Here is a 17658-nt window from a genome sequence, read left to right as displayed (position 1 = left end):
GACCTGCATAAAAGACTTCAGAAGATACCCCCACATCAGACCTCAGATCAGAACTCCATATCAAACCTCAGATAAAACACCCATATCAGACCCCAAAATCAGACCGCTATATCAAACCTCATATCAGACCAAACATAACTAAATGACATTACTTCTAATGTTTCAGACAGTACTGTCAGTCTGTATATCCAGCTGCTCTTCCTGCACTCACTGCGCCCTGTTTTTCCCTGGCCCACGATGCTCTGTGACCTAACATTGCACAGCATCAGGACGTAGTGCATGCACAACACCTGACGTTGTACGTTAAAAGGACTGTGCAGAGCAGCACAGGGAGTGGCGAATGCATGCTGCATACTAGTGAGCGTTTCCATGATGGAAGGGCTCAGTAGTACTTGCTTTATATATTGTCATTATTCCCCCACAAACAAACAAGCACCTTTTGCGTGGAGATTTATAAGCTCAAGATTTATCAAGGCTGGCATTCCTATGCCCCTGGCCGATGCTTCTTAATAAATCAGGCACATCTATGGCCCTCTGTATGGCAGTAACTCAGATCCTGAGCGGAGCGGGTGCCATAGCAACGGGGTGCATCCTGTTTCATATAGCAGACACGTGCAACTCATGTCCACGACCGGCGATAATGCCGGTCACGGACATTTAACACTTCGGATGCCATGGTCAATCCAGACCATGGCATCCCAGTGCGCGAAAACCTGGAATAGCTTGCTTACAGGTATGCTCTGGCTCCCTCCAGTGGCGATCAGAGAAGCCGGAGCATGAATGCGACAGCCCCTGTCATTGAGTGACAAGAGGCTCCTGCATAGTGTTTCCTATAAAGCCCCTGCATATAGCACCATAGGAAACTAGTACATTTCTCACAGACTCCAATGCTAATGCATTGGAGTCTGAGAATAGCAATCTGGTGATTACTTGTTATAGTTTCCGATAGGAACAATAAAAAAGTGTGCAAAAAATAGTTTTTACAAATATTTTTTTTTTTTTAAATATAATAAGTCCCCCCCCAAAAAAATAAAAAATAAAATACACATCATGGGTATTGTTGCTTGCGAAAACACCCATACTATAAGAATATAAAAATGTTTTTACCATACAGCAAACGACAAAATGGAAAAAAAAAATGGGTGATTCACCTTTTTTTGTCGCTTCATTTAGCTCAAAATTTTTTATAAAAAGCTATCAAAAAGTCGTACACACGCCAGAATGGTATCAATGAAAATTACAGATCGCCTAGCAAAAAATGAGCCTTCACACAGCTCCAAAACTCTATAAAACTACACATAGAAGGAATTGCCAGATTTGTACTGAACTGTAGAATAAAATTAACTGGTCAGTCTTATTGCACATCAAACGTCATAAATAAACAACCCATAAAACTTTGGCGGAATTGCATATTTTTTCCAATTCTATCCCATTTGGAATTTTTTTCCTGCATCCCACAATATCATATGCAATATTAAATGGTGGTATTGGAAAGTTTCGCAAGACACAAACCCTCACACAGCTATTTGAATGGAAAAGTAAAAAGTTATGGCTCTAGGAGGCCAAGGGGCGCAAAATGAAAACACAAAAAACTAAAAAACCTCTGTGGTAGAAAGGGTTAAATAACCTCTTTAAAGAGAACTTTTCATATTGTACATGCAGACCTATCCATGGGTAGCATGTTACAGAGCAGAGGGAGCTAAACAGATTGATACATAGTATTGTTGGAAAAGATTAGGTATATTTTATGTATTTATATCCCTGTGCTTTCTATGCACAGAAGTCCTACTGAATAAAACTACCCACTGGACACCCAAACATTAAAAGGACAGAGATTTAAATGAATGAAGTACAATTTACAATGCATCATTTCCTGAAAAACTATATATCAATCTGCTCAGCTTCTCCTGCTCTATACTTTGCCTGCACATTAGCCACCATGTTTAGCCTAAAAGGTTCCCTTTAAGCATTACTTATACATTTGCTTATACATTACCAAAATAATTTTTAAGATAATTCAGTTTGCTTTTTGTAAATAGTATACAAAACTAGCAGTTAATGATAAAATGTAAAACCCCATCTAAATCATTTTAATGGGTCTCTGATATGTCATCTGGGGCTTGGTTTGAGGAGAAACACAAAATATATTTGGCTAAATAGCTTAAATGTGATTGACGACTTGTGCAGTAAAGCTGCCGTTTTGCCCATAGACTTTACTGCAGTGATTTAAAAAAAAATCATTTAACATACTGGCATTAGTTATGTAATGTTGTGCCAGATATATTCCTTAGTTAACATTTATCACTAAGTTTTTGTTGTTTTTGTTTCATATGCTGATGGCTTCTTGGCAGGTATCATGAATTGTGGAGCCAAATCATTCTGTGTATTACTGTGAAAATATATTGAAATGTACTTCACAAATCAGATAATCTGTGGTGTAGAATTAATAAACTGTGTTCATACAAACAGTTGACTAATTTAAACTTTGCAAAATCTTTGCGTGGTCTAATATATAAACTCAAACTTTCTAGGTCATGTACATAATGACACAGATCAGCATATGGCACCAGGTATCTCAGAATAGTAAATAGTTTTCCAAAATGTACAATTTATTGGTAAGCAGCAGTCCATCATATCCTTCACAGAGAGACTGGAGGCAAAAATATCCCTGGTTGTGACATACCAGTCCAAAATTATATAGCCTATTCTGTTATACCAAGGGTATAATGCACACTAGTATAACAGTCTATTCAATGTGATTCTTTATTGAGATGACAAAGTGCCCAGAAAGTGGGTTAGAGAAATAATGATCTAGTTGCTACTAATGATAATAGAATTTTCCAACATAAGTCAAGTGTCTTAAAACATACTTATTTTACCATGAGCCTCGTGTGAACCTCCTTTGTCATGCAGACAGCCACCATGCCATCACCATGGATGTCACATTACTCCAATGTGCTGACGTAACAGTACTGACAATGCTACATGGTGTTCTGCACCCAAAAATATGGCGCAGCGCTGCAGTAACTAAGTACAGCTACCACCCAATAGATGCTGCTATCCTAAGAATTCCTGTCCTGCCAAATTTCAGAATTGTTAAATTGTTTACCAAAGATGAGCAAATTTCTTAAAATTAAATGCTGTTCTGATTTGGCCAAAACGGCTGTTAGATTCAATTTGAGTCTTTCTCTTTCTTGAGTCTCCAGAATCAAATCACACAAAATACGGGTTCATCAATATTAGACCTTTAAAAAAAAAATAAAAAAAGATTTGGTAAAATTTTGGAATTTTTGATTCTATTCGTTAATCTCTATTGTTTAGTCAGCTTTATTAACAAGGCATCCAACTGTCTTTTATGAATTATATTACTTCTTTGAGTTCAAGAAGTAATATGTAATAATAGAAAAAAAAGGGAGTGAGTGTCCAATATTGTTTGTGTCTAGTATTGTAGGCCATCACTACATGAGAAATGAGAAAAACTTGCAATTCCAGAAATATCCCATAGAAAAGAGTGACTCAATTTCTGAATAAAATGCAAGCCTTTTTAATGAAATCTTGAGCAACCCTTTTTAAATTAAAAAAAGAAGATATTAGCAGAAGTACAAGGATCACTACCATTGTAAAATAGATTTTTATGTACCACATAGTTAACTTATGGAACACCAAACATTCACAATCATATACGATCAGAATGAACTATAATGTGGAGAAGCATTCAATTTATAAATGATATTGGAAGGCAGCAAGAACACAAAAGCTTTCTTTTAGCTATTTAAAAAGTTAGGCTAAATCTCTAGTTAATTAAATTGCTAAGCTACAGCTTAATTACTAACAAACAATTCCTAAATAATTGAATAAAATCTAAACAATGAAAAATCAATTTGGTTCGGCCTGAATTTACTTCAAAAAGTATGAAGTAAACAATGAACCTAGAAAAACTTTTATTTCACGAGCCTCCATTTCAATGATAGCATGTTTTATTCTGGTTAAATATATTGAAGATTGGCACTTTTGACATGTTTGAAAAGTTTTAATGAAACTCAAGAACTGGTCAGCTATAGTTCTGGAATGACCCTTGATATAGTGCATGCAGAAATGACTTGAGTTCATTGGTTTGTAACTTTTAATATATTTTTTTGCAATACTGCTTATAGGCATGTGTTAAGTTTAGGTCAAATTGATTTTTTATCAAGCATTATGCAGTATTCACATATCATAGTTTAGTGGAAATGTGTATCTAATATGCCTGCCTTCATTTAAAAAAAATCAGTTTTCTTAATTTTTTGCTGCCTGCTAAGCACATAGATCTACAGTATGAAAAAAAACCATCAAAAGTCATGGCATTCCATTGAAAACCTACTGCATAGCTTTAAGTGCCGAATACAAGAATCGTAACAAAACCTCATTTATTTCATACATTTTTTTAACAGGCGTTAAAGGATGATGATGATGATGATGATGATGATGCTGAGACTGGTTTAACTGATGGAGAAGACAAAGAAAAACCAAAAGAAGAAGAGAAGCTTGGAAAACTTCAGTATTCACTGGACTATGATTTCCAAAATAATCAGGTTAGATAACATTTCTGCTTAATTGAAATTTGTCCTGTATTTTTAATGTACAATATGTAAGCCTGGTTAGGATTAAGCCTTTGTGTTCAGGTAGCAAAACTACTCAGTCCCTATATATTTTTTGGATAGAGAAGTTGTTAATTCCAGTGCTTATATGTTGGTAAAGGGATGTGCTAATTAATACAGCATTCAGTGACTCATAAACACTCTTCCAAAAGCTCTTGCCTTACATAACACAGAAGTGCTAATTAAAATAGCGTTCACATGACACATATTTGTGGTATATCTATAAGAAAGGCCTTAGATGCATTGTACATGGGTGTTAAACCACTAAAAACTCAATTCCTCCCCCCTCCCTAAAGAAAATAAATAAATAACTAGAAGCTGGATAGCTGTATGGTGTTTAATGGGGACCACAGGTCCACAATTCTTCAGAACTAATACATTGTAAATTTCTTAAATGAGTGAAAGGAGATCCTTATGTACTTTTCAGGAGTTGCAACCATGGTAATAGGAGAACAAATGATATGCTTAGCTATAAGTCAAAAAGCTTGTCATTAGCAATATTCCTGCTGACCTTTGAATGTTGCACCCTAGACAGACACAGTACCTGCTCACCTCATGCTCCAGTCTAACTAGAAAAAGAATGGTGTAACAATTCAAGAATTCATCTCTCTTTTCCATCTCAGTGGTGCACCATCAATTGGGCAAGATGAGAATTTTAGAAGGCACTTTTGTTTTCTTGAAAATGTATCAGTTGTCTAATACAAACATGCAGTATTACACAATGAAGTCCAAGGTGCATAACAGTACAATAAATATTATAAAATACACATTGCACACTACAGCAACATTCTAATAAAGATGCTCAATAGTTGTCATTCAACAAACAACATACAGTTTACAGGGGATGGGCAGTGAAAACAAAGAGGGAAGGGAGAGTGGTTCTAAGGCCTGAAAGTGTATTGAAAGACAGGCATACCAAGAAGATAGAGAGAAGGAGATCAATCTTCTGCTCTGTTTATGGACTGCCTATGATAGAGTACTCTCTAAGTAGGCTACAAACCAGTCTTTGGCAGCCCTGGATGGACATCCGCTTGCAGTGTATAAACATTCTTTTCTGGCAAGCATAGCCTTAGCCATATGGATCCCAGGAACTAATTAATAAAGTACTGATTGATAGGTTAGGCTGCTACTTGCAACAGGGTTCATTCTCTAGGGAATCCAATAGGAACTGTGCAAATGGTTGCTGCAAGAAGGGGTACAGAGTTTAAAGGGCTTCTTTAGTGACTAGGTATTTCAAGCATCAACTGCTGTAGCATTATCCAACAGTGTGCATGACAGTCATCAAGAGCAGAGACCCTTAAAGGGACAGTCAGTCCAGAGACCTTCTGCCTTTAGTCAACCTAATATATGCCATGGTCTTCCAGTAGTTTTAGCTATGACAGCAGAGATCCCTGGGATAGACTCCATTATGTCTTTTGCCCAGATAAGCTTGTGGATGGTGATTGGTTTCCACAGGTTTGACTTTGGTCACTCTTGCTGGTGTTTATTCACAATCTTGGAAATGTCCCTGTTGAATGTCCCAGTTGTATTGGTTAAACCTGTCCTACTTGTCCCAGAAAGACAGGAGAATGAAGTAGGACATGGACAGATCTACTAGGCCACATTCAGTTATTTTCACAGTCCTGTGGACACAGTCACTCACAAAAGAGGTCCGTAGCAAAGTGAGCATTTCAGAAATTACTTTTCCACCCTTACAGGATTCCTTGTATACTGTGTTTTCATTCTGTCCACTTTAGAGCTCCAAACTAAGCAAACATAGTCCTTACAATGACCTACTGAATGGTGATATGAGGATGTCAAGCTTATGCTGTGCATTAAGCACAGGCAGGATATCACTAAGGGCTTGTGTTAATGCAGGTCTGGAACTTTCCATATGACCATTCATTTAGCTCAAGGAGGCAGTTATACAATCCATCCCTGTGCTTTACCAACCTTCAAAATTATTTTAGGATAAAAAAGTCTTGAAGACCCATGCTCTCACTTGCAATGTTTGGATGGGTACACTCCAATACTATTTGCAAATAAACTTTCAACACCCAATAATTTGTGAAGAAGCAAAATTTGTTTATTTGTTCACCTATTTTTAAATACATTTTCTTGTAATGTTGAAAACCCCCTGAAATAGAAGATTCATACTTACCTGCTGCATCCCACTTTAGTCCTCCTCGCTGCCTCCACTGTCTCCATCTTCCAGTCTCTACACTGTTCTCATCCAGCAATTCATGACCGGTTTCAATAGTGACATGCTTCTTGTGGCCTCATCAACTCTGAAGACAGTCATTGGCTGGAGCGGTGCATGTGACCATGCCCATGCACTGCTGGATGCAAATAGTAAGGGGACCAGAAGAGGAAGAAAACGGATGCAGCAGCGTGGAGCAGGTAAGTATTAATCTTATATTTCAGTGGACACTTGCTTAAAAATGAATAATACCTGAAAACCCCTTTAAGAGAAACAATGTTTTTGCCCCTTTATTGGGACAATATAAATACATGTTTGTTTCCAAACACATTGAGGCCGTATTTGAGAGAGAGGAAGAAATAGACTATAATTTTGATTTTACGTAAGTGCATTTCAAATAAAGCAAATCCAGGAGCCTGCGGATCAAAGAGACCTCATCTTAATGTTCTTAGCCAATGCAGGCGCACAATTCTTCTGTTCCTTTCTATTGTTACTGACCACTCAATACTCAGAGAATATCATTAAATCAATGGGGGACTTTATAAACCTCAAACAGCTAAATCCTGCCAAAGAATAATAAGTGGAATAAATTGGTCCTTACAAACACATCTCACTTTCTGTCTGCAGATGAAAATAAATGTGAACTTTATTGAAAGCAAGCAATTATACGAGTTCTTTTTGTCACAAAGTCAAATGAAAAGTCATTGAACTCTCCTACCGTGTAAAGTGTGTGCAGAACAATTGTCCTGTATACTATTGTAAATGCACAGACTTGTGCTAGAATATATCAGAACCGATTTCGGTGACCTGAGGCTTCAAAGATTATTGGTACAGTTTCTGCTGCAGTGGAGTTACATACAAAGATGTAGGGTATGATTGAGGCAATTTTCAATTCAAGAAATTCTGCTACTTTTTCAGTATATGGTATAGAAAAAATAACAATACGTTACATTAAATAATTTTCCATAGTCATAATTTAATTTTTAAGACATGCAACTTCATTTTAAATAATACTTTAAGGAATACTTGCAATGCTCCTTGTCTACAGTATGTCCATCAAATCCATCAGGATGCCATATAGCCATATAGATATAGAACAATTATCAAGTGACATTTTCTCTTCTCTAGCACATACTGAATAGAAGAATAAAGCCATAGTATGTGTAGATTTGAAATGAATGGATCCATAAGGGCATATGGCATATTTGTTGCAGATATTTCTGCTCCTGGTCCATAAATTCTGTCTGAATGTGAATCAGATGTGTGGAACAGGCTTTCATTTAAAACCTTTCTGCCATAAATCTGTCACATGGGAACATAACTAAGTGCTGTACAATTAAACCGTGTTTAGCTGGTGTGTCATTGCTTCCTTTATCCTCGCAGCTTCTAATGGGATTGTCCCAAGATAAATTTTATTTTACTCTGTTAGATCACACAAGTAATCTTTCAAACAGAATCTTTTAATAAATTGCTGTTGTCTAGTGATTGCTGTTAGCTACTCATTATTGCACTCCCTAATTGATTCCCTCTCAGAATATCCACCATGTGTCAGTTCAGGTGGTCAAAATGCTCAGTAGGTCAATCAGACCACCCAGATACTTTTGTACGCAGGTGTAAGGGTGATTTTTTTCTAATGTATACCGACCAGACAGTAGGAATCAGCGGATTAAAAGAAGCTTCTTCCCACCATCACTGGACATATTAGGTTGACCTTCTGAGAGGGAATTTAAAGAACACAAGAGTAATTTTTTCTTATACAGTTTATGGGACTACACAGATGTACATGGCTAACAGACTTCTGGCTGCTTTAATTTCAATAGAGCACAACAGTTTAATGCCACAGAAATAGTTCACAAAGACAAGACAAGTTCTTAAAACTCAAAATATCAAGAAGAAAAAAGTTCAGCTGCTATCATAGCCATAGTAGACAATTACATTGAACAATTTGACAGATCTGGTACAATTTACACTAAACTATTCTATAAAATAGTTGTATCTTTTAATATAGTGGATCTCATTTATTAAAATTATCTAACAGAAGGATAAACCTTTTACCCATAGTTACCAAGTAATATGTAACTTAGATTTTGCTAAGGCGGTTTCAAATATAAAAGCTTTTGGTAAGTAGGCCACTGTTTTGGAAAATGTGTTTATACAAAATGTTTTAATGTTTTTCAGAGCCAGCCCATAAAAAATATTCTAGTCCATAAATGCAACCATAATCATCACTGCTACTTCGAGACTATGAAGGGCCATTCACATGTTGGCTTTTGCGAACAGAATTTGGCAGCAGGTTCTGCTGGGTGGCTGCATGGGATCTTCCTTCAATTGTACTCAATGGGAGGATGTGGTTTATGGCTGCAGCTGCACCAAGAACGGGCATGTTCTATCTCGATTTAGTCACAGGAAAAAAACGTAGCCTCATCAATAGCAGTATGGTCTCCCAATGAAACCAATACGAGATGATCTTGACGCTTTTGGAGCGACAGCTGCACCAAATTCTATTTTCAAAACTAGCAGTGTGAAAGGCCCCTTAAACTATAGTTAGAAGTAAAATGCATGGACCTGTAATATACAGTTATTCCATAATTCATGTTTCTGGAAGTCTAATTGTTATTCACCTAGCATAATACATTTCACTGGGCTTCAAAGGGAGGCATGACCAAAGAACTCTGTATGAGCATGATGACTTATTTGCAGCAAACATTCCAGAAGAGGAAGGGAATAATGTTTCCACTCCACTGGGTAAAAATCATAGACTAATTTTTCTGTTTTTCATATAAAGTTATAGGTGCTGTTTAGATATGTCTCTTGCAGAAGGCTATTAATACAATAGAGCAAACGTCTCAATATCTCTCTCTTTGAAATGTCTTCATTGTCTCCTTTTTATGTCTTAAATTTTCAATATTTTGGAAGTCTTTGCACTTTTCCTTATTTATCTACAATTTCAGCATATCTTAACATACCTTAACTACATAATAAAGTAAAGTACTACTGATTACAATATAGTAAATGTATTATCTCATTTCATTAATGTACTGACTTTCATGAAATAAAGATTTTGAAGAAAACTTTTCACAGGGAAAATACCTTTTTACATATGTGCTATGATTTCCTAATGCTCGTACAATTATATCTTCAGAATGGCTTCTCAAAGTGTTGATCATTGGGCTGTAATATAGATTACCTTCTCTGACATTCAGCAGAGCTGCGAGGGCTAATGTTATACCCATGTAGGCATGACTCCTAAATGCTATTGACATTTCCTTTTTTGTACAACTCCATACACTGTGTAGTTCCAAGTGTCCATGTACTGAAGCATAGCTACCATTCACTTTAATGGGAGCTTAGCTGCAGTACCTCGGTACGGCCACTGCACAGCGTATGAAGCTGTCTGCCTCTAGCTCTATGCACTTTATAGTATCCAGTGCCACAGAAGCTGGTTGGTACAGGTTCTGGGTGGTAGACCCTCACTGATCCCCAGGGGCGGGCTGGGACCTTAAAGTGGCCCTGGGAAAAATACTAGAAGTGGCCCCATTTTGTAGTCAAATCCAAATTCATGAAAGTCAGGGCCAACACAAGTAGGAGGGACCAGATTTACCATATTGTGGCACATCAATAAAACTTACCAGGAAAGACTAAAGGACCTTAACATGTATAGCTTTGAAGAAAGACGAGACAGAGGGGATATAATAGAAACCTTTAAATACATAAAGGGAATCAACAAGGTAAAAGAGGGGAGAATATTTAAAATAAGAAAAACTGCTACAAGAGGACATCGTTTTAAATTAGAGGGGCAAAGGTTTAATAGTAATATCAGGAAGTATTACTTTACTGAGAGAGTAGTGGATGCATGGAATAGCCTTCCTGCAGAAGTGGCAGCTGCAAATACAGTGAAACAGTTTAAGCATGCATGGGATAGGCATAAGGCCATCCTTCATATAAAATAGGGCCAAGGGCTATTCATAGTATTCAGTATATTGGGCAGACTAGATGGGCCAAATGGTTCTTATCTGCCAACACATTCTATGTTTCTATCATACCACCCTAACAGAGCCAAATACCATAGTCCATCACAAAATACTGCTGCCAGCAGAATAAAATACAGTACATCCCCAAAAACTTCCACTTGCTAGCTATGAGGCTCCAGCAGCCACATGGGCATCAGCCCACAGGGAAATTTCCCTGTAAGATCTGTGGCCAATCCACCCCTGCTGATCCCCCACCAATTTGATATTGATGATCTTACTGCTGGATGGTTCATTAATATCTGTAGGTTGGAGAAGCCCTTTAATTTCAAAGGATTGTAAAATGAAGACTACTTTTCCTCAAAAGATTTTCCACTTGATGATAAGCCATGGTTGCAAATACTGAAACCTGAAGGTGACACCTCATTGCCCCTAAAGCCACTGCGCAGGAGAAATACTATATTACTCATCATCAGTTTTAAATGAATGAGGCATTATGTAATACATGATTGCAATGAGTTGTCTAGATCAGGGGCTGCTTTTTCCAGTATTTCTTTGTTATTTTTAAGAGGAACATTTATAACTAAACCATAACCTGAGTTTCTGGAAAATGGTCAAATCATATTGAAAACGTGAAAAAAATAAGCACCAGTTTATCATATAAGTAAGCTAAGTGCTGGGCACCAACTACCATATTTAGAAATTTAAAATTAAAATTGGCTTGAAATGTTCAAATTAAAAATGTCTTCATTTTCTATAGCTGACTATACATACAATTCTGGAGCACCCTCCCAGTTTTTATAGATATTTAAAGAATGAGAAGAAGAAGATGTGGATTAGAAATCATGTATAATCCAAGTGTAGGGAGGAATGGAGTATGATTTGTATTATTACATTCTGAGTTGAATGTCATTTCTCTTTTGCTCTATTTTTAGCTGATGGTGGGGATAATTCAAGCTGCCGAGCTACCAGCTTTAGATATGGGAGGTACATCTGATCCTTATGTGAAGTTATTTTTGCTGCCAGATAAAAAGAAGAAATTTGAAACGAAGGTCCACAGAAAGACCCTTAACCCTGTATTCAACGAGCAGTTCACTTTTAAGGTATTCCCTATTCCATTGTTTCTTGCCTATTGCATGGACATTTTAGAGATCTGTTTGAATTGTCCTGGGTATTTGCTGTTTAATATGTACTATACAAATTAGATCTACCGAATATAAAATATGTCTCGAATCTCATGGTTAAAATGGCTCATGAGTAGCGTGAGGAATAAAAGTGATCAAACCAGATTATCATTACAGATAGATAAATTAAATGATAGGATGAGAAGAGATACATTTTCACTTATGCAATGTCTCATGACTCAACCATTTCAACTATTTTGCCAGTTTTCATAAAATGCAATGAGTGAATAACGTGTTTTACAACCAAATCTGAAACCTAGCCATATGGATTCAAATAATGGTTATTAAATATTTGGTAAATTATAGCCAATAAAAACCAAACCAGGCTTATCAGGATATCTAAGGCAGGAGTCACTCACAACATTTTGTGGCCTTTTTTGTGGCTTTTTCAATAACAATTCAATATTCAATAAATGTATACTCTATTTTGAGGTACATGCATGTTCAGAATCTTAACAAATAAAAAGACCACCAAAATGTTTGTGAAAAATTATAAAGAACTTTTCATTTTATTTACTTTTCTTGTATTTAAAAAATACCTGTAAACTCTACTGACATGTCAGTTTTACCTACAATGACAGTTGTGGAGAATCTATTCTTATGACTCCATGTTGTGCTATTCCTTTATTATTCCTGGTAGAAGTTTACAAATAAATTGCCAGCAGTCTGCAGTAAAGGTACTGCTGAGTGTTATCACTAGTGGGTGTGTCTGCCTCAGTCCAATCAGCGCTGTTGGTGTCACATAGTGCAGGGACACAACCTCAACTGGTAACCCCCATCTGTACCCTTACTGTAAGCTGTTTATTAATCATAACCCTCTAATAGTAATAACAAAGGCATGGCAAGCACAGAGTCATAAGAATAAATGCTCCAGAATTGTTATTACAAGGTAAATGCAAGTAGTTATTACAAAAGACGTGTCTGGAGAGGTGACATGTCCCCCTTAAAGATGTTAACAATCTGTGAAATAGCCCTAAATGTATTCTGAATTCAACATGTTACCTTATAGAGGTCACCTGTTTCATGTAATGCTTTTAAAAAAAACTAATTGCATTCTATCAGGAATGTTCAGAGCAAAGAACTATATGACTCAGACCTACCTTTTCCTATTAGTTTCAATAAAAGGCATTCCATGCTCTATCAGCGTCCACTTTGTGTTGCACCCAATGACAGGAAGAGGTTGGGCAGGCCAGCCCTAATCAGTGTGAAGACAGAAAGGCTTTCATTATGACAAAGAATTGTTCAGATAACGGTAGATAATAGTGAAGCGAGTTTTTGAACTAATGATTTGTAGCACTGTTTATAGAGTGTCAGCATTTGAGGTAGATTATAAATGGATATTAGGAATGTACCTTTGTTAGTTCAATTTAGGAGAATTTCCTAGTGAAACAATGCCCTAGAGCTTGGCATCAGAACGTACAACGTACAATGAAATCACATGCCATCTGTTGTGCCTTGTGCAAATCTCAATATGCCCTGCTATATCAGATACAAATGGCTGCAAAATACCAGTCTGTTCAGAAGATAGATAGATAGATAGATAGATAGATATGAGAGAGAGAGAGGTAGATAGATAGATAGATAGATAGATAGATAGATAGATATGAGATAGATAGATAGATAGATATGAGATAGATAGATAGAGAGATAGATAGATATGAGATAGATAGATAGATAGATAGATAGATAGATAGATAGATAGATATGAGATAGATAGATAGATAAAAAATAGAAGATATATATGAGATAGATAGATAATAGATATATATGATGGATATGAGATATATAGATAGATAATAGATATATATGAGATAGATAGAAAATAGATAGATAATGTGAAGGGAATGGTGTAGTAAATGTTCTGTGACCCTCTGTCCCTTCCCATGTGTCACGTCATTTGATCATCCTCCAGCTAACTGTATACTAAACCTTTTTACACACGCTATGACTTGCGCTGCTAGGCATTTGCTTTCATTTTTAGTCCCAGCATTTTGAGAATACTTTTTACATTAAAAAGACAAAAAAATATCTGTCGACCATTCTAATAGTAACATTTTATCGACTTACCATGAAAGGTAGCCCAATGAGAGGTCAAGGTTTTCAGAGGGTGTGTGACCCCCACTAAATGGATGTTAGGTGAATAATGATGCATTTATACCTCTTTTAGCACAAAACATTGCCTCTATTCACTGTCTATGTCAGCGTAGCATTTTAGTGCTAAAAAATGCAGGTCCTGGAGTAGTGCTGTTTCCCATACTGAGGATTGACATTCATAATACAATCCATAACCCAAAGAATTTCATTATATTTACTGTTAAGATTTAATTTGGGCTTACAAACTGTATGAGATCTAGTCATAATTATTAGGTTTGTGGTAAAAAGTTACTTCTCATTTTTCTCTATATTATGTCACCTCCTAAAGAGCTTTTCAACGTCGGTCCCATTTGTTTTTCTCAAGGCCATTTTCATTTCAACAGCATTCTCAGTCTTATGGTGACAGCTCTAGTTCACAAACAGAGACAATAAAAGATCCAGGCTCAATAATCACTCAGTAAGATAGATATCCCTGCAGGCATTAGCCTTTACTGTGTGCTAACGTCTGCTTGACCCCTCAAGTAAATTCCTATCACAATAATTCTTTTATCTTCTGTTCTATCACAAATGCTACCAAAATCTTAAAATTGTTTGAAAAAAGGAGACATACTGTATTTAACTATTGCTGATTTGCCATTACAGATATTATAAATACAAGCTAATGTATAATTAAATATTAAAAGCATTATAATTAATTGCAACTAACATTACGTGGTTAGAACTGGTGCCTTGCAGTACTGAGTTCGAATACGACCAAGGACAACATCTGCATGGAGTTTGTTTGTTCTCCCCATGCTCACGTGGGTTTCCTCCTGGTTTCCATCCACACTCTAAAGACATTATAGGGAACTTACATTGTGAGCCCCACTGGGGACAGTGATGCTGATGTCTGTAAAGTGCTGCAGAATATAGTAGCACTATGTAAGTCTAATAAAATAATTTTTGGGTGCATTTTTTTAAGCACAGGTGGAAAACTGTACTTGTCAATAATGGGTTATATGTGAATACATTTTATATGTAAAAAGAGGAGCGCTCATAGTTCTAGTAGTCTAGGCTATGACCACAAAACCACAGAACTCTTTTGTAACATCTAGTAGTCTTTTATACTTATAGAGGGAGTATAATTTGATCGATAGATATGCCAAAAAATAAAAACAAAAGTCATAAAAGTTGGAGTCCTATCTATCAGGTATTTATTTATTTAACACACTTATATAGCGCTGACATATTCTGCAGCACTTTACAGACATTAGCATCAAGCTGTCCCCAATGGGGCTCACAATCTAAGTTCCCTATCAGTATGTCTTTGCAGCGTGGGAGGAAACTGGAGAACCCATAGGACCCCCACCCAAACACAAGGAGAACATACAAACTTTAGGCAGATGTTCTCCTTGGTTGGCTTTGAACCTAGAACCACCATGTTGCATGTGAAAAGAATCAAGGGTTTATTTAGCTTTATTAGGGCACAATACGCCATTGAGGAAATTCCCCCACTTGGGACCCTCTTGGGACTCAGGCTTCACATGCCAGTACACAAACTACAGCTGCTACAGTGGTAGTTCCACCACTGGCTAAATATATTTTCTCAAAAAGTACTAGTGAACTTTTGTTCCTACATTCCTTAATATACCAGGCGTCAAATAATATGATGTGGAACTGGTGCTTTTGTTTAGTAATACCAAGGGAAGTGTTAAGTAAATTTGATGTGAAGACAGACAATGTGCCACTATGTTACAGAAATCTCCAAAAACAAAAGGAAATTATACTTGTCACAGAACTTTCTGGGGATTAGTCGAGTCCCCACTTCCCCCAGTGATGCTGTCTGAAAAATGTAATTCAAGCATATACATAACCCTTTTCCACCTTTCTTTTTAAATACATTTGGCAGTTAAAGTATCTTACCCAAAATTATATATAGTCTTGAGCGAATCAAAACCAAACAAATTGACTTTGGTCCGAATTTCAGGAAAAATGTAATTTGCTGCGTAGCCAAATTTCCTCACATTTCATGGTAATGAATCTATATTTCCTGAAATGGTGGTAAAAAATACATACCTCATCCATTTACTCACAGATAGGCTGTCGTGACCAACTTGATTGAAAATACAGCGCAAACTCTAGTGCAGGGTGATGTGTGACGTCACCGCGCCTGGCCAGTGTGATAACGTGATTTTTTATAAATCAGGGGGAGAAAAACAAAACTGGATCGCACATCCACAATGCTATGCTTTGATCTAATTAAACTCGCTTTTCAGCGCCATATTGAAGTGTACAGTCCCCCATACTAAATGCTGTACAAGAGGCATTAGTGTACGTTTTGATCAAAAGGCATAAGCCCACTCACCATGCCAAGGTCGCCTCTTTGAGTGGGACCTACTTTGACAAAAAAGCGCAGCACAATGCGGTGACAAGGCGGCACTGCCTTAGTAAGCGGCAGGACCCAGGAGTCAAACAGCACCCCTGCTATCTGACAATAATGCCACCCATGGCACTGGGTCCCACTGTTCCACCAGCACAGCGCCACAAAAACAAAGACCACCACGCAGTACTGCACCTTGTGAACAGTTGTCTAATGCAACATGTCCATTGCTATTAGGAGCTACAGGTCAATTACCACTTATATGCAGACTTCTGCAAAATTAAAACCACATGTGCCGAATGGGAGCAGTGCTGATACCAGTAGTAAAGAAGAAAGATACAAACAACATATATCAGGGGGAGAAAAAATGAACTGGATCGCGCATCCACAATGCTATGCTTTGATCTAAGTAAACTTGCTTCTCAGCGCCATATTGAAGTGTACAGTCCCCCATACTAAATGCTGTACAAGAGGCATTAGTGTACATTTTGATCAAAAGGCATAAGCCCACTCACCACGCCAAGGTCGCCTCTTAGAGTGGGACCTACTCTGATAAAAAGGCGCAGAACAATGCAGTGACAAAGCGGCACTGCCCCAGTAGGCGGCAGGACCCAGGAGACAAACACCTCTGCTGTCTGACAATGCCACCCATGGCACTGGGTCCTACCAACCGACCAGCACAGCGTCACAAAGGCCACCACGCAGTACTGCACCATGTGAACAGTTGTAGAAGACAACATGTTCATAGCTATCAGGAGCTACAGGTCAATGACCACTTATATGCAGAATTCTGCAAAATTAAAACCACCTGAGCCGAATTTATTTGTGAAATTCAGCGAATCAGATTTTTCATAACTTCACTCATCACTAATTTAAAATTTAAACTGAAAGCCATTTTGTGACTTCAGTAAGATGAAGAGAAAAACAATCTAGGCTATATTACTGAAGTATAACAGTGAGTTAATCCATGCAGTTATAGGGAACCATCAACATTAATTTCAGTGGTAGCATTAAACACTGTGTTTTCTTTTGCATATCAATAAAACTTGAGTTCCTGAGTTCAGTGCTCTTTTATTTTGGTTCTGCTATGCAAGGAAATTAACAGATGTGTCTCTGGTTTGCAGTCTCCAACAGGATTACACCATTTCAAATAAACATGTCACTGTTGAATCACCAAAGATGTTAGTGTGGAATATAATTACATGTTGTTTTAGATCTTGAGAATTTTTATCCTAAT

The 17658-nt window shown here is 37.1% G+C and overlaps 1 protein-coding gene across 1 annotated transcript in view; it reads left to right on the top strand.

The window, feature by feature from the left end:
• Window positions 1-17658, top strand: part of SYT1 (synaptotagmin 1) — a 361940-nt gene that overhangs the window by 197288 nt on the left and 146994 nt on the right. The window contains exons 4-5 of the mRNA XM_044277107.1: window positions 4431-4571; window positions 11720-11887. Of these exons, the coding sequence (XP_044133042.1) occupies window positions 4431-4571; window positions 11720-11887 (309 nt within the window). The remainder of the gene's footprint in view (window positions 1-4430; window positions 4572-11719; window positions 11888-17658) is intronic.

Source organism: Bufo gargarizans, chromosome 2 (assembly GCF_014858855.1).
Source record: "Bufo gargarizans isolate SCDJY-AF-19 chromosome 2, ASM1485885v1, whole genome shotgun sequence".
NCBI lineage: Eukaryota > Metazoa > Chordata > Amphibia > Anura > Bufonidae > Bufo > Bufo gargarizans.
The sequence above is the reverse complement of the archived record's forward strand: the minus strand, read 5'-3'. Positions and strand labels throughout refer to the sequence as shown.